Source organism: Eucalyptus grandis, chromosome 3 (genome assembly GCF_016545825.1).
Source record: "Eucalyptus grandis isolate ANBG69807.140 chromosome 3, ASM1654582v1, whole genome shotgun sequence".
NCBI lineage: Eukaryota > Viridiplantae > Streptophyta > Magnoliopsida > Myrtales > Myrtaceae > Eucalyptus > Eucalyptus grandis.
This window is the reverse complement of record NC_052614.1, coordinates 31695051-31718311: the sequence shown is the minus strand read 5'-3', so window position 1 is coordinate 31718311 and position 23261 is coordinate 31695051. Positions and strand designations below refer to the sequence as shown.

At 38.4% G+C, this 23261-nt stretch overlaps 1 protein-coding gene across 1 annotated transcript; it reads left to right on the top strand.

The window, feature by feature from the left end:
- Positions 1-212: 212 nt before the first annotated feature.
- On the top strand, positions 213-13870 carry LOC104439485 (ninein). The gene is given in 11 exon segments (XM_039308987.1): positions 213-470; positions 795-925; positions 1251-1934; positions 2081-4670; positions 4673-7809; positions 8485-9361; positions 9459-10138; positions 11134-11275; positions 11365-11446; positions 11534-11649; positions 13509-13870. Coding segments are annotated over 9 exon segments (8346 nt in total). The 5' UTR covers positions 213-470; positions 795-874; the 3' UTR covers positions 11637-11649; positions 13509-13870.
- Positions 13871-23261: the final 9391 nt, after the last annotated feature.

Sequence of the window (23261 nt, the reverse complement as noted above, 5' to 3'; positions counted from 1 at the left end):
AACTAGTCTCCTTAAAAATCAATCAGAACTGGCCAATTCGATCCAGTCCAATTTGGATTCCAGATTGGATTGAGGCCAATGCAAACCCCTCTTCGAAACTCCAATCCAAGAAGAACCTGAACAAATTGGCGTTAACCGAAACCCAAACTGCCGAACAAGGAAAGAAATCTGGGGGATTAACTGTGAAACAGTGAAAAAAAAAGAATTCCCCGCTCCGTCTGGTCTTCCCCAAATCGACATTTCGCCTTACACTGCACGCAAAGTCCCAAACATGCAGCAGAGCTCGCGTCAGATCTAAACGACTCGCCACCCGCCGACGACGACGACGCGCCACCCGCCGACGACGAGAAGAAGAGCAGGAGGCGAGCGGAACGGCCGGCGAGGAGCGAGGATCTGGCGCGGCCCCCCAAGATTCGGGAACCTCGATCCTCGCCTGCCAGGCCCCCGGCGTCGGATCCCGCCGATTCGAGGTGCCGCCGCGTTCTTCCCTCTCGAATCATTTTCGAATTTCTCCCCTGCGGCCGTCGGCGCCGCGATTCGTTTGCTAGGGAGCGCTGGGGAGGGGAGTGTCCCGGAATTCGTGTTCCGGTGCGGTTTTGCTAGGACGGTGGTGCGGCGGCGCGTCATTTGGATGCGCGCGCGTGCGGCGGAAACTTTTCTGTTCGGGCGTAGGGGGGGCGCCGTTTGTTTCGTTTCTTGGTTATCGCGCTTGGCGGCGGAAGAACTGCCGTGGTCGGGGCCGTTGCTCTTGTTTTCTTTGGCTAATCTTGTCGCCCCTTTTGGGGAATGATTAGGGAGGAGGATCTGATGGTGGCTGTGGCGGGGTGGTGATTTCGGGGTACTCGGCTGCGGAGACGGAAGCTCGGTTGACTGGATGGACAAGAACAAGAACAGGACTGACCTTCTTGCGGCCGGGCGTAAAAGGGTTAGTTTTCGGCGTGTTAACTTTCTAATGCTATGCAGTGACAGTTACTGAAATGTCGGAATGGGAATCGGTCTTGCTTTTCTTTTTCTTTTTGAAAAATTGCATCTCACTTGTTGATGAGGGCATCGTGGATTAACTATTATTCAAGTATGAGTCTTCAGTTTAAGACTAGAGGATAAAACAATGAGGGGGAGGGTCCCTATCCTTTTTCTGATGTATGTGTGTAGTTTAATGTGATTTGGTTGCATAAGTAACTTGGATATGGCCAATTTGAACAACTTTTCTAGATACTCATCATCATCGATACATATGTTATTGTTATCAGCTTCAACAGTTTCGTCAGAAAAAGGATGGGAAGAGCAGCTCTAGCCATGGAAAATCCTCAAAAAAGCTTGGTAAATCCGAGCAGAATGAGACTGATCCTGATGTCATGCCTACTTCCTCCACACCTCCGACAGTAGTGCACAATGCTGAGGTGGAGAGTGGTTCGCAACTCCCAGAATCTGAGGTGGGTGCTGAGCACAGAACAGTGCCACAAGGATCAGAGGATGCTGCAGCTTCTCCCGATGTCTCCATTGCAACTCATGGTTCAAGTTCAATTCCCCCATCAACTGCCTCTAACGGCAGAGAAAGCGAATTTGCCCAAGTTGCAGAATCTCCCGAAGCTGTGTCAGTGACAACTGTGGATGAAGAGCTTGGTGCTGATTCCTCAAGCCTAAATGAAGGGGAAAGCACAGGAAGAGAAATGTTAGAAGTGCTAGATTCTAATGCAAAAATGGCACAGACCAATACCTTCTTCAGTGTTAGTGACATTCTGCCTGCTAATATAGGCGATGCCTCGGAGGGGACAACTGCTTTGGTTGGGAGGGAGATGCTAATTGGGGAAAATCAAAAGGAATCACCTAAAAGCAAGATGCTAAATGGTGAAAATCAAGAGGCTCTGGTGCTTGAACATAAGCATGATGTGGATGTGCCATTGATACATCAGGAGGTCGTTCAGGCATCAGATGTACGTTTTGCACTTTCTCTCTTGCTACTCTGTCTACAGAAATTTTAATTTAAACTCATGCTAACAAGTAGGGAAGCTTTTAATGAAATCATGCATTTTTTGATTATAATCACATTCTCATTTGTTGCTGGGTAGGGGCAATGCAGGACGCTGATGGTTTGGGTATGGAGCATCATGATGGAGGTGAAAACTTGGAGCTTGAAGGCAATCATACATCCTCTATGCCTGAGCCTGGCGAGAGTTTTGCAAAGCTGACCCCTGGAGAAGTCAAGGAGGCAGCATCTGCTACGGGTGAAGTTGTTGAGGCAGATATAGTGCATGCTGAGCCTTCTGCCAAAAATGAGTCAGATGAGTTAACCGCTCCTTCTTTGCCTGCATCAGACCCACATCAAGTTCTGGATATTACTCCAGAATATCCAAACCAGCAGGAAGAGCAGGTAACTGATAATGGCAACTCAAACATGTCATTGGCATCTGGTGAACAGGGCGTCTTTGAAGATGAACCAGATAATGATGATGTGAAGGCTGCTAAATCTAGTGAGGGTTATCAACAGCATTATGCATTAGTGGGATCTATAGAGGATAAAGACATGAGCCATAAAGGGCATTGGGAAAGTACAACAAGTTCGTCACAGGTGGTCTTCCCTCTTTCAGCGGATGTGAGCTCTATTAGCCTCTCAGAGCTTACAGAGGTGATAAAGAAACTTAGTGAAGACGAATATAATTTGGTGCTTAAAGCAAGAGAATCAGTTTCTAGTGCAAATCTAGAGTTGAATTTAAGTTCTCCAGTTGAAGAGCACAGCAGTTTGGGAGTTGTAGGACATCTTGAAGAAGAACTGGTTTCAATGAACTTTACGAAAGATATCTTCCATTTGCAGCTAGAGGAATGTTCCAAGTTGCAGAAAGAACTTTTTAATCAGCGGTTTCAGTTGACTGATGAGATATCTATGCTCCAAGGTTCACTAGCTGCTGTTCAGGAGAAGAACGATTCTCTCACTGAGGAGCTTCTGTGGTGCAGGTCTGAACATGATGCAGTTGTTTGTGGGAGAGATGATTTCTGCACTCAACTTCATGCTGCAAAGGATGAGATTCAGGAGTTGGGTGCAAGGGCATTCGAATTGCAGAATTCACTGGAAATGTCACAGGAAAATTTGAGGAAACAATCAGGAGATCTGGCTGATTGTAAGAGTTCAATGGCGACTTTGCAGATTGAAAATGAAAGATTGAATGGAATCATTAGTTTGGGGGTTGAGGAGAGAAAGAATCTTGAGGATGAAAAAGAGAATCTTTTGCGTGAGAATCAGAGGTTGTTGATTGATCTGGATGAAAGCCAGAGACTGATGAGAGGTCTACAGGCTGAAATTGCAACTTTAAATGGAGACCATGCTTCCATGTTGGAGGAAAGTAAAAAACTTGAGGAAGAGAAGGAACGTCTTGCTCGAGAAAGTGAAGGATTAAGCATAGAGGTAATTGGTTTGAAGAGTTCAGTGGAGGCCTTAGAGGTCGAGAAGGCCGACTTACACAAGTCCCTTGCTCTGGTGACACAGGAGGTAAACAAGACAAGGAATGAGAATGATCATTTTGCCCTTGAGTCTGAGAGACTTTCATCTGAGGTCCTTGTTCTTCAGGAGCAGTTATCTATAAAGCAGAAGGACCTACTGCGAGCTGAAGAAGATCTTGAAGTAAAAACTATTCGCATTGAACAGCTGACTGAGAAAAATCTTTCTCTAAGTAGCAGTCTTGATTTATACATGGCCAAGATGAAGGAATTGGATGACAAGCATATCCAAATTGAAACATCAGCTGAGGAAGCTGGTAACGAAGTCAAATCTATGGAAGCACAAGGTCTAAAAGGGGTAGTTGATGCTATGGGCCTTTCTGAAGCTCTCAAAAACAGAGCTATTGAAGTGTCATCTAGTGTGATGGAGAAACCACTATCTTGCTGCCAGGAAACAGGAAGTCAAGCTGGAGTGGTTATGGAGAAATTCTCTAATGAATATTCTGAATTTCTTGGCTTGAGCAGACTGTTGAAGAAGATGGAGAAAATAGTTCAAAAACTTGAGAAGGCAGTTGATAGTATGCATTCTCAATCGACATCCTCAAGCAAGTCGGGTGGTAAAGCGGCTGCAGCTGGAGTGTCAAAACTGATCCAAGCGTTTGAGTTGAAGACACATCTTGATGAACATGAGGAAGAGGATGGGGGTGAAGATCAACCAGAGGAAGATCCTTACTCTTCATCACAGAAGCAGATAGGAAATCTGAAAGCAATATGTAAGCTGTTGAGTTTTGATGTTGATAATGCTGCTGCTCTGTTTAACGGAGAACTGGATGGTAGAAGAGCTGCCAATGCAATGATTAGGGAACTAAAGAATCAATGTGAAACTTTGAGGGAACACTCTGACACTCTTGAAGCAAGTGCCATCGAATTGGGAGTTCTGTATGAAGTGCTGAAGCAAAGAACATCCAGCCTTGAATCAGACAACAGTCTACTTGAGGCACATTGTGAAGCCTTGAAACAGCAGAGCACAGTTCTTAGAGAAGAAAACACTGAGCTTAATGATAAGCTCGAGGAGTGCCAAAACAGAATGTACAATTTGGGAAGTCAGTTGCATGAGTTACAGCAATACTCAAATGAAACGATGTCTGCATTGCAAAGTCGGTTAGAAAGTTTCCAGACACAGGCCACTGATAGGACAGTAATGCTCCAGCTAGAATGGAGTGTACTTGTTAATGAAATTGTGAAACAGTTAGTAAACTAGACGAGCATACCTCTACTGTCTCAGTTCGAAATTTTGATGGCTTGGACATTAGCAGCCATGTTGCTGCTTCTGTTAGTGCTGCCATTGAAGTGATTGACAATTTGCAGGGAAAACTGGAAGACATTTCCAAGGATCGTGAAGCAATCATTGGGCTATACAAGGACTCAAATGAAAAGTTGTGTGTTCTGCAGGGGAAGAGTGAATTGGCTGTAACTTTACTGAATAGTGTGTATAGTAACCTTAGAAAAACTGTACATTCTTCACTGAGGTCTGTGGAACCTAGTGAGACTCAGATAGAAACAGAGGGACTCCATGATCCATTAAATCCAATTAATTATGATGCTCTTATGGAACAAGTGGCCAACATTCTCAGCGAGAGGCTGCAACTTGGCTCTGAAATTGATCTTCTCAGGTCTCAACTGGAGAGCAGAATGCAAGAAATCCAGGAACTTAATGCCAGATGTGTCGATATGGATTTGATTCACAGGTTTATTGAAGATGTTGAAACTGTAGTAAATGTTGAAGAGGTGGAAGGCTTTGATGGACCTCCTCTATCTCGTTTAGGGTCATTAATTTCTTTCCTTGTTCAGAAATACAGAGACACGAATGAGCATGTGGTATTCTCTAGAAATGTAATAGGATCAAAGGAGATGGAATTGTCAGAATTGCAGGACAGGTTAATGCAGTCAAGTTCATTGAATCTTCAGCACGAGAACGAAATCCTTATTCTGAAGGAAAGCTTGAGCCAGGCAAAGGAAGCAATTAATGTGGCTCAGACACAACTTCATGATAAAATAGTTGAGCTCGAACAATCAGAGCAGCGAGTGGCTTCCTTGAGGGAGAAACTTAGCATTGCTGTTGCCAAGGGGAAAGGTCTGGTTGTGCAACGCGATAGTTTAAAGCAGTCCCTGGCTGATACCTCAAGCGAATTGGAGAAATGTTCGCAGGAGTTACAGTTGAAAGAAGCCAGACTTCTTGAGGTAGAGATAAAACTTGGGACCTACTCAGAGGCAGGTGAGCGTGTGGAAGCTCTGGAATCTGAACTTGCGTACATCCGTAACTCAGCCAATGCATTACGGGAATCTTTTCTTCTTAAAGACTCATTATTACAGAAGATAGAAGAGATTTTGGAAGATCTAGATCTGCCTGAGCATTTCCATGCAAAGGATATCGTTGAAAAGGTTGAATGGTTGGCAAGGTCAGTTTCTGGTAGCTCTTTGCCTCTTGCTGATTGGGACCAGAAGAGCTCAGTTGGTGGTCCCCACTCAGATGCTGGTTTTGTTATTATGGATCCCTGGAGAGACGACATGCAGCCAGGCTCAAATTCTGTAGATGATTTGCGAAGAAAGTATGATGAGCTCCAAGGTAAATTTTATGGTTTGGCTGAGCAAAATGAAATGCTCGAGCAATCATTGATGGAGAGGAACAACTTGGTTCAGAGATGGGAAGAAATTTTGGGCAAAATTAATTTGCCTTCGCAGGTGAAGTCTGTGGAACCAGAGGAAAAAATCGAGTGGCTATGCAATTCATTCTCAGAGGCTGAAAATGATAGGGCTTCTCTACTGAAAAAGATTGATGACCTTGAAAGCTATTGCTCTTCACTTGCTGCTGATATGGAAGAATCACAGAGGAGAATATCTGACCTTGAGGCAGATCTTAAGGAAGTCTCTGATGGGAGAGAGCAATTTTCTGAAAGTTTGGGGATACTGAGTGAAAACCATGAGAAACTATCAGAGAAGGCATTGCAGCTTGAACATGAGAATGAAAAACTGAAGACCGAAGCCTTTGATTTGCACCAAACATTAGCTGAGTTGGCTGGAAATGAAGAAACTATTTGGACAACCGAACGAGAGATTAGAAGATTGCAGGAAGTGGTTGGTGACGTGTTGAATGATCATATTACAGAAGATGTGGATAATGGCAGATCTAGTATTGCAGTTTTGGAAGATCTTCTGCAAAAACTTATTGAGAAGTTCACTGCCCTTCGATCAACAGAATCCGTACTTGCTGATGCAACTGATATGCACACTGAGAAGGCTGATGCAACAGCCATTGGGCAAAGAGCGATGGACACATTGGGTGGAGAGGAGCCTGGCATCATGGTTCCAAAGAAGCAACTGGAGGAGGCGCTGAGTGAATTGATGCAGGTGAAGCAGGAGAGAGATAGCTACTTGGAAAAAAGTGAATCGTTGTTTCATGAAGTTGCAGCACTAGGTAAAAGAGGAGACGAGTTGCAAGGATTACTTAATCAGGAGGAGCAAAAGACTGCATCTCTTAGAGAGAAGTTAAATGTTGCTGTTAGAAAAGGTAAGTCGTTGGTGCAACAACGTGACAATTTGAAACAGAACATCGAAGAGACAAATTCAGAAATGGATCATTTGAAAGCTGAGATCAGCCGCAGGGAATCTATTCTTGCAGAGTATGAACATAAGATTAAAGACCTATCCTCTTACTCAGGTAGGGTTGAAGCTCTTGAGTCTGAGATTCTGTTCTTAAGGAAGAGTTCGGAAGAAAATGAGCTTTCCTGGCAGAATAAAGGCAGTACTTTGAGTGCAATTTTAAGTACTTTAGCTGACATGGATGTGGGTTCAGAAGTAAACGCCAGTGACCCCATCGAAAGATTGAGACAGATTGAGCAACTGTGCCATGAGTTACGTCGAGCCATTGCTTCTTCGGAACAAGAGTCAAAGAAATCTAAAAGGGCAGCAGAACTACTCCTTGCAGAGTTGAATGAGGTTCAAGAGAGGAATGATAGTCTACAGGAGGAGATAACACAAGTAGCCAGTGAGCTGTCCAAACTTTCTCAGATAAAGAATGCTGCAGAGGCTGCCAGACTCCAAGCTATTTCACGTTATGAAAGTTTATCTTCTGTTCACAATGAGGAAAGGAGGAAGCTGTTTTCTGAGTTCACGAAAATGAAATCTTCCTTAGAACTTCTCTGGAAGGTTTTCTCTGATTATAATGGCTTACTAGCTGATGTTCTGTCTGAGGATTATGAAATACTACACAATCTGGGAACTGCCATGGAGTATTCTCTTGGAAAAATTGACGCTATTGATGTGATTGGGCCAATGAAGTCTAGTTCTCTTCCTGCTGTTTCCAATCATGCTAAAAAGGTATAATTCGCCTTAAATAATGGTTTTGCGAAGGAAAAATAAGCTTGCTTGTCATTACCACTTTGTGCTGTTAGTGGGGCATGCAAGCTGGCTTTTCTGTTACTTATTTGAGCTTTTGCTCTGTGTCTTCTTATTTGTCTTTGGCTTGGTAGCCATCTATTAGATTCCCATAACATCCTGTTTCCAGGGTGTTCTTTGGTTCTGTTAGGATGGAATTTGGAGTTCGGGTGTTGGATATGGCATGTATAATGCTTTTATTTATTATAGTCCTTTTCTTTTCTTTTTTTTTTTTTTTTTTTTGGGGGGGGGGGTGTGGGGGAGAGGCTCGGTTTGGGGGTAAGGTTGGATTTGAATTCAAAGTTGCCCTCTGCAATTCCGAATCTTCTTATCATTTCATTTGGTTTTGAGGCTTTATGCTGTGCCCAAACTAGAGATCTTGTGAGGGTTGAGCTATGGTTAGGCTACTTATTTCTGAAAATTTTGTAACAAGAAATCTTTTGAGGGCATATTTTATTGATTTTGCTTGGTGGTTTTTCTTCTTTGAAGTGAAATCTTAACATATTAGTTCCAGCCGATGGCAATGGCATTATCTCTATGCATGTGTGGTGCTTGTTACTTTTTTTTGCACTTTTTTTTCTACGCATTTCATGCTGATACCTTTTACTTTTTGTTCAGGATAAGTATTTCTACATTAATACTGGGTCAGATTCTGAGACTTTGAACCAGTTTGTTGATGAAGATCTACCTGAAATTTGGAGTTTCTTTGAGAATCAACTGCAACAATTCTCTTCAGGGATTGTTTCTTTAAAGGAAGATCTCCACAAACATTCTAGTGCATTCCAAGAACAGGCCAGCAGTCTTTCCAAAATGTTAACTGTTATAAATAGAGAAATTATTGGCCAAAAGGAGTCATCTGAAGTGACTGAAAGAGATGTAGAACGTTTAAAGTCAACTCACAGAGAAAAGGACAAAGAGATTTCTTTCCTGCGCCGTGGCATGACCTTGCTTTGTGAAGCATGCTCCAGTTCCCTTGCAGAAATTGAAAATAGTCAAGCTGCTTTGTTAGGGAAGAATTTGGCCACTGTAGATTCAAGAACAAACTTGGATTTCCTCCATGGGGGATTTTCTGCTGATGATACCCGTTTTTCATCAGAGGAATTTTTGAAACACTTTGCTGACCGACTCCTAACAAGTGTGAAAAATTTTGCCTCTGTGAAAGCCGAAATTGTTGACAACAGTCAGAAAGAATTGAAGGGTACAATAGCAAATTTACAGAAGGAGCTTCAGGAGAAAGACATCCAGAAAGACAGGATCTGCATGGAGCTTGTGAATCAGATTAAGGAAGCTGAAGCTGCTGCTTTAGGGTATTCATCAGATCTCCAATCTTCAAAAAGTGTGGTCCACAACTTGGAGATAAAAATTGCAGAAATGGAGGCTCAACATACCTTATTGCAGAAGAGATTAAAAGAGATGCAAGATGGGCAAATGGCATCAACAGAATTACAGGAGAGGCTCCAATCGCTGACTGATCTTCTAGCTTCTAAAGATCAGGGTCTGTTGCTTTTTCCTTGTAATCATTTATTTTATTTGCTTTCATTCTAATTGTCTTCTCATGGTGATGACACTGATGAGTACTGTATTTGATCTAGAAATTGAGGCCCTGATGCAAGCACTTGACGAGGAGGAGACACAGATGGAATACTTGGGCAAAAAGATCGAAGAGCTAGAGAAAGTTTTGGAACAAAAGAATCTGGTTGTGGAAGAACTTGAAGCTTCTCGAGGGAAGGCTTTGAAAAAGCTTTCTATAACAGTGAATAAATTTGACGAACTTCATCATTTCTCAGTTAGTCTTCTTGCTGAGATTGAAAAGCTTCAAGCCAAAATAAAAGAACAGGATTCTGAGGTGTCTTTCTTGAGGCAAGAGGTCACGAGATGCACCAATGATGTTCTTGTGTCATCTCGGTTGAGTAATAATAGAAATGCCGAAGACTTCTTTGAGTTCTTAACATGTATTGAGACCTTGGTACCTGGGCTACCATTGCATGATGTCAGTGATAAGAAGAGCATCCAGGTGAGTGAATACAAGGAATTGCTTCGGAAGAAGATTGAGACTATTGTTTCTGAATTGGAGGATTTAAGGGCAGCAGCTCGTAGTAAGGATGCCTTGTTGCTGGTAGAAAGAAGTAAGGTAGAGGACTTGACACGCAAAGGGGAGACTTTTGAAAGGTCTTTACGTGAAAAGGAATCCCAATTAAATTTACTTCAAGGTGGGGAAGATTCAAGGCAGCCATCCAGCGTGACTTCTGAAATTGTTGAACTTGAACCGGTGGTGAGTTACTGGACAACTTTGTCGCTTAATTATTAATGTTAAAGCAATTCTTCCAACTTTGGAAGTCCTCTATGTTTTAGACATTCTGGTTTTCTTTTGAATTTGTAAGTGCTTTTGAAATATTTGTATGCTTGTCTGCTCTTGCATTATCATGTAGTGTACTTTTTTTTTTTTTTTGTTCAATGCCTGGTAATTGCAAGGTTTTGTTTTAGTTGGTTTGTTTTAAGCTGCATTAGGAAGAAATAAAACATATGCTACCTAGGAAGGGAAAGCTGTATATTGTAAGACTGCGCAAGGTCTCCTGAGAGAACTGCATTTTGATCTGTAAAGCTGTGGAGCATTGGGGTCCGGATTGGAGATTTACCCAAAGAATTGGGTTAACTACTATTTTTATGAATTTTGGGTTGAAAGCCTGTGAATTTGGTCAAAATAATGAAAGCCTGAGAATTTGGTTAGAGAGATGTTGTTTTTCCTTGGAGGAACAGCTTTTAGATCAACTTGAGACAAAAGCCTACTGGTATCAGCTTTGATTTGACATAGACAACGAACATGAACTGGTTGATTGTTAAAACGTCACTTTTTTTTTAGATAATGTTATGTCATACTTGATAATTTAGTTTGCAATATTTCTTTAAAGTAGAAATATTTCCTAGTCTGTAAGAATAACGGTGTTTTAGTTTTAGGAAAGACCTAAATATTGAAGATGTTTTCATAGTTGGCCTTTTCGAGCAACATCTGACCTCCGGCCTTGAAAATGGAATTCTTATCTTACTTATGAAATTTGAATTACCTCTTGCTCTCCTTGATGTATTGTAAATTCTGCTGATCAAGTGTAATCTTGATTGGGGGTCATCTGCTGATTATTTTAATTTTCTATAGAAATTAAATTATCAATACTGTCTTTCAGTTTAGTCTTTGAAAGTTCTAACCCGTCCTTGTGGTAGAACAGTTTTAAGTACATATATGAGAGATTTAATTATTGGACTTTCTTGCAGATAAACAAATGGGCTGTGACTCCTACTCCCAGCACCCGTCAGGTGCGCAGTTTGCGTAAGGCAAATAATGACCAAGTTGCCATTGCCATTGATGAAGATCCCACTAGCAGTTCTAGGTTAGAAGATGCGGACGATGATAAAGGTATTATACACAGTTTATCTATAAGAGCTGTTATCATCTGTGTCCTGCTGAGAATTTCTCTCACTTGATTTCTTTCTTCTCAACAACAGTCCATGGTTTCAAGTCACTTACGACATCAAGAATTGTCCCGAAATTTACAAGACCTTTGACAGACATGGTTGATGGGCTCTGGTAGGTATCGTAACTTGTTATTGTTGTTCATCTAGAAAGTTGACTAAACTGAGAGTGATATATGTACTTGTATCTGTAACTGGACAGGGTCTCTTGTGATCGGACATTGATGAGACAACCTGCTTTACGGCTTGGCATTATTGTATATTGGGCTGTATTGCATGCACTACTTGCTTCTTTAGTAGTATAAGCAGAGGAGACTGGTGAGTGAATCTTCCTTATCAGTTAGAATATTCATATTATATGTTCCGTGGTTCCTTTGCTTGATCTCATGTTTGTGCGACTGTTTCTCTCTGTATCTACATTATGTATTGAATCTATCAATTGTCCCGTGGATGATTTATGTTGGTAAAAAGGGCTGTTGACTTGCTGTTGGTTTGACAGGCATTTGACAAACTAAAGGAAACTAGAAATTTCTAGTTAGTCTAGCTTTATTCTGTGTGGATGCCTCTTCCACCAAGTGACTCGAGTGTGATAATGTTGGTCTTCTGGTCTTAGCTGCTTTTAGTTGTCAATCCGACATTTGACCATAAAGAGGTGTACTACTCTGGTTGAATTTTTGAACCAAATATTGGCTGGCTGGTGTATTGTCTGATGATAGAATAGCTTTTCTGTGAACCAAATGAGCTGTAAATGCTGGTTGATTGACCCTGGTTTGCCTAGTTTGGGAAGATTGTAGTTTTTGAATTTTTACTCTCATGGACATCACCTAATTTTCTTGCGATTTGTTGAGCTTCAATTACTGTCTGACTATATCTGTACCTTAACTCAATTACAGTTAGTAGGCCACTGGTTCACACCCATTTGTAGATCCATTTGCTCAGATTTTCTACAGGTTTTGCCTGTATTTTTGCTTCAATTTTGTGTTGGTGGCTCAAGGGAACCAAATTTGTCACATGATACACAACCCTGATTGATAATCCCTTGATTTCTTTGGAAATATAATAAGCAAATAGAGACCTAATAAGCATGTTGGCATCCAGTCATTACCTTTATTATTAATCAATATTGACCCAATATTTGAATTGATCTTGTAGATTTTTTTCTTTCCTTGGAGTACTTGTTCTTACTTGGTTTAGGCTTTATTGCTTTTTCATCACAGGCAAACACAATGCAATCATTCCACCTTTTTGAAAGTATACTTTGACACCCCACTGTTAAAGTATAGCCAAGCATCTTACATTCATGAGAATTATTTTGACTTCCCTCCTGTATACAAAACAATGAATACAATATTTCTAATTTGACCTTTTTTATTCTTGTCCAATCTGAAGGGATTAAGAAATGTGGATTTTGAAATAATGGATCCCATGTAGTGGCCAATTTGCATCACCAGGGATTATAGGCTGAAAAGCTGAAGAAAAATGACATGTTTTCACCCTTGGCTTGTTGAGGGCTGGTCAAGTCTATTTCAATTGGGGCAAGCTCTCTAGCCCTTGAAAATATCATCATTTTTTATTTTGTTTTAATGAACTTTTATTCGCGATCATATCTGCAATTCAGTTGGACTTAGAAAGATGTAAGTGACCAAGTCTGCATTATCTTATTATTTCTTGGTCTTTTGGTGGCCAGGGAGGGTGGGTGTTAATAGGTTTCAATAACTTCAAACAACGCAAATGGTGTCCCTCTAGTGTTGATAAAAGTCAGTGGTCAATTCAAGTTGCAGATATTGTTGGACATTAGTAACTGGCAAAAAATTACAGTTAAGACAGAATATGACAACAAACCATTGTATACTTTGAAAACATTGGCAATATCGAGTTAACTTTTGATTGGGAATATAATTTAAAGAAGGGATTACATAAATGAGCATGCAAAGCCAACTCATATTTTGATCACTCAAAGCTATTCTGAGGGTCAAAGCAATAGAACTCGTTATTGCCTTTTAACAGCTTGATCTTAAGCATTCTACTAATTATATGTCAATCAAGAGTCACTGTATGGGTTGGTTTGAAATTTTGTAATTCGTAATTCTTTGGTTCATTTCTAGATCAAGAACTGTCCATTTTACCTAGTATAAATAATGAGTTTCTAACAATCCATTTTTTCCCTTTGTATGCAGGTCATCTGGTTGTACAATTCGATGCCATTAACCATGTTGAATTCATTTGGGTGGGCACCAAGCTTGCCTGACAGATCATTTTTGTTTTCTTCCTTTTTTGGGTCAATTAGATATTGTCAAGGCTCATTTATTATTTAGCTGAACCAGGCAGCTGCGATTTCTCAGTTTTTTTGATATATGTGAATCTCAGGATGCTTGGTCATAGTTGAATAAAGAAGGAAAAAGGAAGTTGTGGTGGCCATTTATAGAACTACACTGATTGCAGATTGTATTACAGGACTTGACTCTTGTGAGTACCATACAAAAGGTTGTACATCTCCTATTATTTCAATGTATGAAAATTGGCCTCTTCCTTTGACGCATGCAAGGCGATCCGGCTGTTTCTTTCTGTGTCTGCAGTGTTTAATGTTGTATCTTCCGGTAGGCGCACAAAACCGTATCATCTGAGAAGCCGCCATCACAGCAATTTTGGTTTTAGAAAGGGTTTGATCCGTGGTTTCATCACTCTTGCACTTCAGAAATCATCGGTATGGAGTTCGAAGCTTTTGCCTCTGTGCCCGCTCGTCCACCAATTCAACTTCTTCCGTTCTGAAATCTCCAATTTCTGCCTCTGCTCCCTCGGCTTCGTATGCGGGCCTTTGTCGACGCCTCGAGTGTCCTCAAAGCCTTGAAACTCATGTCGATTCCGAATAGAATGAGGTATTATTCGAGCTACAAGTATCAAATTTTTACCTCGATGAAAAAATCTTTAACCTCCAGCACATTATTCACCATCGTCCCTCCCAAGCGCTCCTCGATTCTTCACCTGAATCAGATGCTGGCCAAATTCGGATAGTGTTGCAACTTAGCCAATGCGATGTGCTTAGTTTCGTGTGACACAATATCACGAATAATAGGGTACTCAACAAGTCGGTTTGACATCAATGAAATTCAGTCTGCTTCTGGTCAAATATATTGGATTCTGATTATCGCCGAATGGCACAATTCTATCCTGTTGCAATCTTAGGGCCTGCATGACAACACTTTTCTTTTCTTTTTTAATTCTTTGTTCTTTTACTCTCCAAAGTAGAAAAAGAATATAAATCCATTTAGTCATGTCAGTTAATTTTTCTATTTCTGAAAATAAAAAAGTGATCGGAGAATAGTTTTGAGCAAAAACAAAAAGTAGAAAAAAAACTTCTTACTTTCGGAAAAAATTTCTAGAAAATAAATTATTTTCTTTATTTTCTTCCTCACTGCTCGTTGCTACACGCCTATTGTTGCTAGTTAGAGGAGCAGCAAGAAGAACAAGAGAGGGAAAAAGAAAAATATAAGAAAATCATTAAAAAAAAAAATTTAAAAAATTACGTTACAAAAGAAATTTATAGGTCGTACCAAATATATTTTTATTATTTTTATTCTAAGAATAAAATTTTGTATAATTACCAAAATATTTTTTACTTAGAAATTGCTCTAAGGAATAGAAATAGAAAAAGACTATTTTTGAAAATAAATTATTCTTCGAAATAGAAATATTATCAAATGCACTCTTAGATTACTAAGGGGTGCGTTTGATAATCATTATATTCTCGGGAATAACTTTTGAACAAAAGAATGCATTTGGTAATTGCACAAAATTTCTGTTCTTGGGATAAAATACATTTAGTAGGATTCTTAATTTTTTTTTTTGTTTCTTTTAATTTTTAATACTTTTATTATTTTTTATTTTTCCTTTTCTTCTCTTCCTCCTCATTCTTTGTGGCCCGTTGCTAGCCATATGATCAACAACTAGCCGGGCAAGGTTTGGCAATCTCGTTGGAGGCTCGCTTGGCCATGGCGAGCCTCAGCCTCACCAGATTTGGACAACGCTCGACCTTCCCTAAACAACGCGAGGTCGGCCTTGCCTTGGCTGGCGAGGCCCGACTTGCGAGGCTAAGCCTCGCCATAACTCGGCCTTGCCAGGGGCCGGCGCAAACGCTTTGGCGAGGTCTCTAGCCAAAAGGATGAAGAAGAAGAAAAGAAAAGGGAAGAAGGGGAAAGAGAAGAAAAGAATAAAAACTTAGACTTGATTCTAAGAATTTTTTTCGGAAAAGAAGTTCTACCTCTTGATTTTGTTCCAAATCTATTTCTGGGAACAAAAAAAGAAAAAGATTTTTGTTTTTGGGAATACAAATTTTACTAAACATATATATATATATATATATATATATATATATATATATTGCGGAGAAGTTATTTTTTTGTTTTAGGGAACAAAATAATAAAATTAGTTGTTCCGAGGATGGTTACCAAACAGGAGGGCCTAAGCAAACATCTCAACCATAGAAACTCTTGTGGCAAGAGAGATTTTTGATAAGATAGATACACCTCAAACACGGAGGAATTTATTGAAAGAAATTTGAACTTGACGCAAATGGTTATTAAATTTTGGCTTAATGTGCATTGTGGTCCATGCACTTTTAATTTATTTAATGTGATTCTTGAACTTCAGCTCAATGTGCAATGTGTTCTTTTAACTTTCGATTTGTTCAATATGATCTCTAGACTTTTAATATATGTTCAACTTAGTCCCTGAATTATAAGAATATGTTCAATGTTGTTCTTTAATTAATTCAAGTTTATGGACAATATTAAATATTTCTACATAATTTAGAGACTAAGTTGAACATGTGTTAGAAGTCTAAGGATTACAGTGAACAAATTGGAAATTCAAAAACTACATTACACGTTGAAATAAAAATCAAGACCACATTATACATTAGGTCAAAATTTAAGAATCATTTGTGTCATTTTCCCAAATTCAAACATAGACATGGATTGACATATTTACATATATATACATTAATTTATCAAAAGCAATTGTAATTATGATTTTTTTTTATAATGAGATGAAACAATTTGAATAATCAACACAAATATGACAGACATAGAAGAATTACAAGACCTATTATAGATTTCGGATCCGTATATTTTGTGAACACTTAGCCCAGCCCATTTCAGCTCGTAGTAGGCATTTTCTTTGTCCAATAAACCCATTGGCATGAAGAAAAATAGCATATAATGAAAAACTTTTGGTTACATTTGGTCTTCCGGATTCTTAGTATATAAAATAGGATATGAAATCTAGGAATTTTGTTATATCATATCTATAGTCGGATATATTCACATTACATAATATACATTACTTAGTATAAATGGCATATTAATATAAATAAACAAAAAAATTTATAAACAATGATGGTAAAAGTTTTTCGCAACACTTTTACCTACTTTTTTTTTTTTTCCTCTTTTCTCTCTCTCTCTCTTTTTTTGTAATTGATTTCTTTGTTATTTCTTTCTTGCCTTTCCATCACTCTCTAATAAAATTGTATTAAATAGTAAACTATACTAATATACCAAAAATAATAAAATACCTACAATATGTAATAAATATATTCAATTTATATTTTAAAATAGAATTAAATTCGAATATATAAATATAAATATAAATAAATTAAAATAACTAATTTTTTATTTTGAATTTTTATATTTGAATTCACTATATTATTTATATATTGGAATATATTTTTAATTTTGGTAATTTTTGTCAAATAATTTGAATTTTCTCAATTTTGTTAATTTAATAATTTTATTATACGAGAAAAAATAACTTTCTTAATATAGATGTTAGAAATTATATCCACTTTTATTCTACCTAATTTTATTTGATTTATATTTCTTTATATTCGATTTTATCCTATTTTAAATGGACACTAAATATAAGATATGATAAATAAACAAAAACATGCGGCCGCCAATGAGAGAAAAGAGGAGGGATAGCGGTGCGTCGCGCCTCGGTCCCCGGACGTGCACAAGAAAGGAGTCCTCTCTTGTCCCACATCGCCTAGGGAGGGAATCATGGGCTAACTTATAAGGCAATGGGCCATCTAATTATATATATGCATTTTTTTTTTTTGGGTAGTATGGGCTGCCCTGAGAAGAACAAAACCGTGACACGGACAATATGTGTACAGTGGAATACACGAAAAGTACTCATCTAGCTCATCTAGTGCTCACCCCCTTTGTTCAGAAGTGCGTGGAAGTTAAAAAATGAAATTTTCTGTGTGATCCATGGGATGCTTCAACTTGATTTGTAAGATTGCATCCCACAATTGCAGTGTGTCTTTGACTCATCAATCCAAATACCGGAAGATTCTTAGACACAATCCTCTATTCTTGGAATCACCTGGCTTAACTCCTAACAATTTAGAATGACAGGAATGTTCTCTTTCCTTTTAAAATTAAGAAAAAAAGATCTTACGCACTAGACTCTTACTTAATGAACTTCTCATCTTTATTCCAACTGCAGTTTATGCTTGTTTCTCCTGCTGGTCCTGATACTTGATTTAGTTAGTTCTATTACATATATGCAGTTTGTGGGCTGCACGAAGACCATCGGGATATGCTTTTATTGATTTTGATGACCATAGGGATGCACAAGATGCAATTTGCGAGCTAAATGGTAAGCCTAAAGTTCTGTACTTTGGGACATCCATTCCGAATCACAGGTCTCTAAAGCAGCCTTTGATTATCGTGAATGATTTTTCTGGTCGATGTCGATAATGTTGTTTTATTCTCCTCTTGCAACGAATGGCATTATTTGCAGAGAAGCAATTTGCGTATGTTCTCACGTGCATTATTTTTTAATAGTGGATGATGTACTTTAGATTTGACAGTTAGTTCTCTTGAATAAATTTTTAATATGCTCTCGCGGGTTGAGTTGGTTTTGTTGTTTGATGATGAGGAATTTATTTATGATAACCTTGAAGAGCATCCTTCTTGCTATTCTTTTTTCCTCAACATTTGTTACAGTTATTTCTTTACTGTCTCCTCTTGCATCATTTGGAAGCTGGATGGTCCTAGTTTAGTTGGAAATCTGGTTTGTTTTCTGTGGAAGGATAGAGGTAGCATTTGATGATTCTGAATGGCAAAATGCATTTCACCTGATCAAATAGGTAAACATGGGTGGAGAGCTGAGCTCTCTCATAACTCTAGTGGTGGTCGATCTGGCGGTTCTGATTTGAAGTGTTATGAATGTGGCGAGCATGGACACTTTGCGCGGGAGTGCCTCCTATGCATGGCCCATGGGTTCACAAAGACGTCAAAGTCACAAGCCGAGATCCCACAGGAGCCCAAGCAATGGTCGAAGGTCTGTTTAACTATTAAATATACCTATATTGGAGTTATTTACAAGCTAATTTTTTGGCTCTTGTGGCCTTTTTTTTTTCCAATGTAAAGTTCGGTGATAATCCTTCAATTGCTTTTTATCTTCTGGTGAAATGTTGGCAAAGACTTAATACTTGTAAACAGTAGAGTATCGTTGCCTCGTTTCCATTATAACAGATGATTTCACTAAAGGACCACTATTGAATTTGTGTACTTTCACTGTCTCGTTTAAATTCAGGAGGTTTACCATTATGGCCCCTTCTTGAAGATCTCGGATCCATACCGGCTTGAGAGCTGCACAAATGGATTCCGAAGAGCAAAATTTTCCTAGGTTTAGAAATTTCAAATTTGGCATGATTTTATATAAGATGAGTTGGAAGAGAAGAAATAGAAGTGAAGCAGGATAGAGAGGAGTGAGGTGGGGACATAGTGACTGAGTTCAAAGGGAGAGGAGGTGGAGGTGAAAAAGAATTGGAAGTAGGTTGTATAAGATGAGAGGAGGAGAGAGACAAATTAGAGGTTGGGCAAGAGAAGAAGGAAGAGGCGGATGAGGGCTTGAGGGCCAAAGGAGGTAGAAGGAAGAATAGATTGATTAGAGTAAATAAAAAGTGGAGGTGATATAAAACAATAGGTTGTAGGACTAAGATTTGAAGCTTTTGATGAAAAGGGAAAATTCTCCTCATCAAACTGAATATGACAACTAATAAAAACACGACCATTTAACCGATCAAGGCAACAATAGCCTTTGTGATTTGACACATGCCCTAGAAATACATGACACCAAATGAGGTGCTAGCTTATGAGAGACACGAGACAAAGAAAATGATAACAAACATACCTAAAAACGTGAAAGAATGAGCAATCAAATATGAACCCAAATAAACAGTGAATGAGAAATATTAGATATGACTAGAGTAGAAAATCGATTAATAGTGTAAACAATAATTAGAAGAGCATCGACCCAATATGAAGGATGCATATGAGTATGGATTAATAAGGTTCAAGACATGTCGACTTTTTGTCTAATTTTGCTTTCTCATAGACCATTTTGAGATCGGATGTCTAAACAAGAAAAAAATGGTCAATAATACCATTTTCACATAAGTATGATTGGGATGCATTATTGGTATATTCACCTTCCCCATCAATTTGTATTGCATAGATTTTCAATAAAACAATCAAAGCGATGAAAGTGTGTAGGCATTTCAAATTTATTTATTTTTATGGAAAACTTAAGTGATCTGAGAATAATCATCAACGAATAACACAAAATATTTGAAACCATAATTAAATAAAATTGGACTTGTCCATACATCAGAATGAATTACAACTAAAGAAAAAGATGCATGTTAACTAAATGTCTCAAAAGGCAATTGATGAAATTTTCCTACAAGACATGATTCCCATGATAACAACTTAGAAGTAGAATTGCAAACAAGACCTTGGTTATTTGGATGACCAAGAACTAGAGATAGTGAGGATGCTTGCATAACCATAATTGGAGAAGTAGCAGCAAAGATTGGAGCAACATAGAAGAGAGAAGAAGAGGTGAAATTGGGTGCAATATTATAGAGAGGCAATGGGAAATTGGGGTGATGAGTAAAAAGATGATAAAGATGAAGAAAAATTTAGAGATGTATTAGACATTGTTGAGGTAGTAATTAGAGTAAAGGAAGTATTGATTTAAAATAGAGATGTTGAAGAATTTAATGTGTTTTTCTGTTCTAATACCTTGTTAACATTTTGTGACATCCTCAATTTGACCCCAATTTTTGGAATGGGATTACAACGGTGGCTAATCTTCGAAGTGGGATTACATGAGGATCTATAGGCTACGAAAACACTAAGAAGGCCATTTTGGGGCGAAAAATCAAATTTTCATCATTAGATCGCAAAAATTCGGAAAAATGGAAACGAGCTGCGAAATTGGACCCACGTGGGCCCAATGGGCCCCATGCCCAAGGATGGGCAGCCATTGGGCGTCATGCTCAAGGAAGGGCAACCCAAGGAACCCATCGACCCTTTAGGCCCATTTTGGTCCTTTTCGCAAGATTCTACATTAAATGTTCCATGTGCTTGAATAGTATCATATCTTAGTGTATTGATTCTTTTAACCTTTCTTTAAACTTTGGACATAAGGGCAAGAGTGGATTGCACTAGGGAGGAGGCGGCCACATGGGTTGAGGAGAGAAGGTGAGGTCACACTTTGACCTAGTCTTGCCCCATTTCTCTATGTGTGTACCTAAGGCATTAATGGCCTTGGATTTGTTGTCTTCATGAAGCCTTCTCCAAGTAAATGCTAAGCTGAGAGGATTTTGGGTGATTGGAGGTACATTCTATTAATGACAAAGATTTCTCATTCTCTCTCTCTCTCCCCTTCTTCTTCCCCTCTTGAATCACACACCAAACCTCTCATTCTCTCTCTTCTCTCACTTTGCTCTCATTCCCTCTCCTTCCTTGAACTAGCCGGAACCCTTCACCTCTCTTTCCTCCCTCTTTGCAAGTCTATCCGCTCTCATTTTCTCCTTAGGTCTCACTCCATCGCCCATCGTCCACCGTCCATCATTGAGGCCATTGTTTTCGCACCGTCGTTCTCGTCGTTGTACCAAGTCTTGGCTATGAAGTGGTGACTGCTTGGCCTCTCATCATTGCCTCTATCTTTCTCTTTTTCTCTTTATTTGGATTGCCACAAGCTTGGAGACCATTCACCATCCCGCCGTGAGCTATTTGAGGGGCAGCTAGCCACCGCCGAGCATTGTCGCTATCGTTTAGCCCTTGCCACTCCTTTGCCATCACTTACCGAGCTTAGAATCGGGAGTGAGTGGGTTTCTAACCCTTGTTTAGGGTTGTGATTGCATTTAGGACTAGGATTAGTATTAGATTAAGGTTAAGTGATAATTTGGTTATGTAATAAGTAAGTTTAAGTGATAGGTTATTGTAGGTTTTCAATAAGTTATTGTGATAGATTATGACGATTCTCGATAGGTTATCTCAGTTCTCGATAGGTTATCGCGATAAGCTATTATATTATTCGATAAATTATTATGATATGACATATTGATATGAGATAAGTTATCAGATAGGAATTATTGACACTTGATAGGTTATCGTAATAGTTATACTTAATGCAATGACTTATTTTACCTTTAATAAGTGTTCTCTATGCTATGAGTTCTAGTAGATTGATGCATTGTTGTATGCTAAATTTAGACATGGTGTATGCTCATGTAACTCTTAGAATGGAAAATGGTAAATATTTATGGCATTCAATGATTGTAGCCAATTAATATGTATGTAAAGATATGTGGATATATAACATGTTGAAGTGTTTGAGTGATGTTATGATGTTATTTGACATGAAATACAATAACGATATCACATATTGTATGAGCATTACACACTCATACATCGACTGATGAGAAAGAATGGTAACCTTTATATTTTCGAAAACAGTTTTTATTCAAAAACATTTTTTTTTTCTATTTCTGTTCTTGAGAAAGCAAAATAATGTATTTGATAACTATACAATTTTTGTTTTCAGAACAAAAACGAACAAAAATGCGTTTGGTACAACCAGAAAAATTTCTATTCCCAAAAAATTTTCATTCCCAATTTTTTCATTTAATTTATAAAATGTTAGTTATAGTTAATTATATGGAGTTTTTGAAATAGAAATATAGAATTGAGTTCATAGACTCGTGCTTTTTTCATTGGCTAATTATTAGAGGGTGGCATGGCCTAAGAAATAGAACCGGAATATATAATGATATAGAATTAGACTACCTTAATACGATTAATGGAAATGTTGCCAAACACTCATAAATAATATTTCAAAAGATGGAAAACAAAGTCATGTAATCTTAGGCATATTGAGATGGCTTGCCATTTTATTTACAATTTGTTTCCTAAGTGTGTTTTTTCAACAACCTCCTCATGCGATGTATCATTTGTAACCTCTACTTATCTAGGTCCAAACGGGCACTTTGGATCTCCTTATAGAGATAAGTTTTGTACATCTTATCTTAGTCACGAATGTAGTTATGAAAAGCACAACATGCAATTACAATAAGTGCTTACTTCTGAATTGTAAATGATTGGAAATATAGGCATATATCTCAAAATGAAATGAAAAAAAAAAAAACAATTCTTTAATGCTCCAAATAATCTCTCAATGACATTCCTCAATAAAAAATGCCTATGATTGGATAAATTATCTTGTTATTCTAGGCCATCCTCTACCTTGATGAGTTTCAATTAATTCCAGCTATCTCTCCAGGCTAGCTTACGTTTCAACCACTTTTGCCACTTCAATCTAGATTATTTTCATATATCAGGCTATAGAGGAAATGTTTCTAGCAAATAATAAAACTAATTTCACCAAGTTGAAACTAATTTGAATGAAGGTAAGAGGTAGTTCGATGCATCTTACTTAGAAAAAAATCATTTTACAATCCAATAACTATATCTCTAGGAGACTTCTTACCAAAAAAAAAAAAAGAATGCAAATCACTTGAGGAGAATAAAAAAAATCTAATTCCACCCCAATCAGGTAAAAATTCAAAGAACATG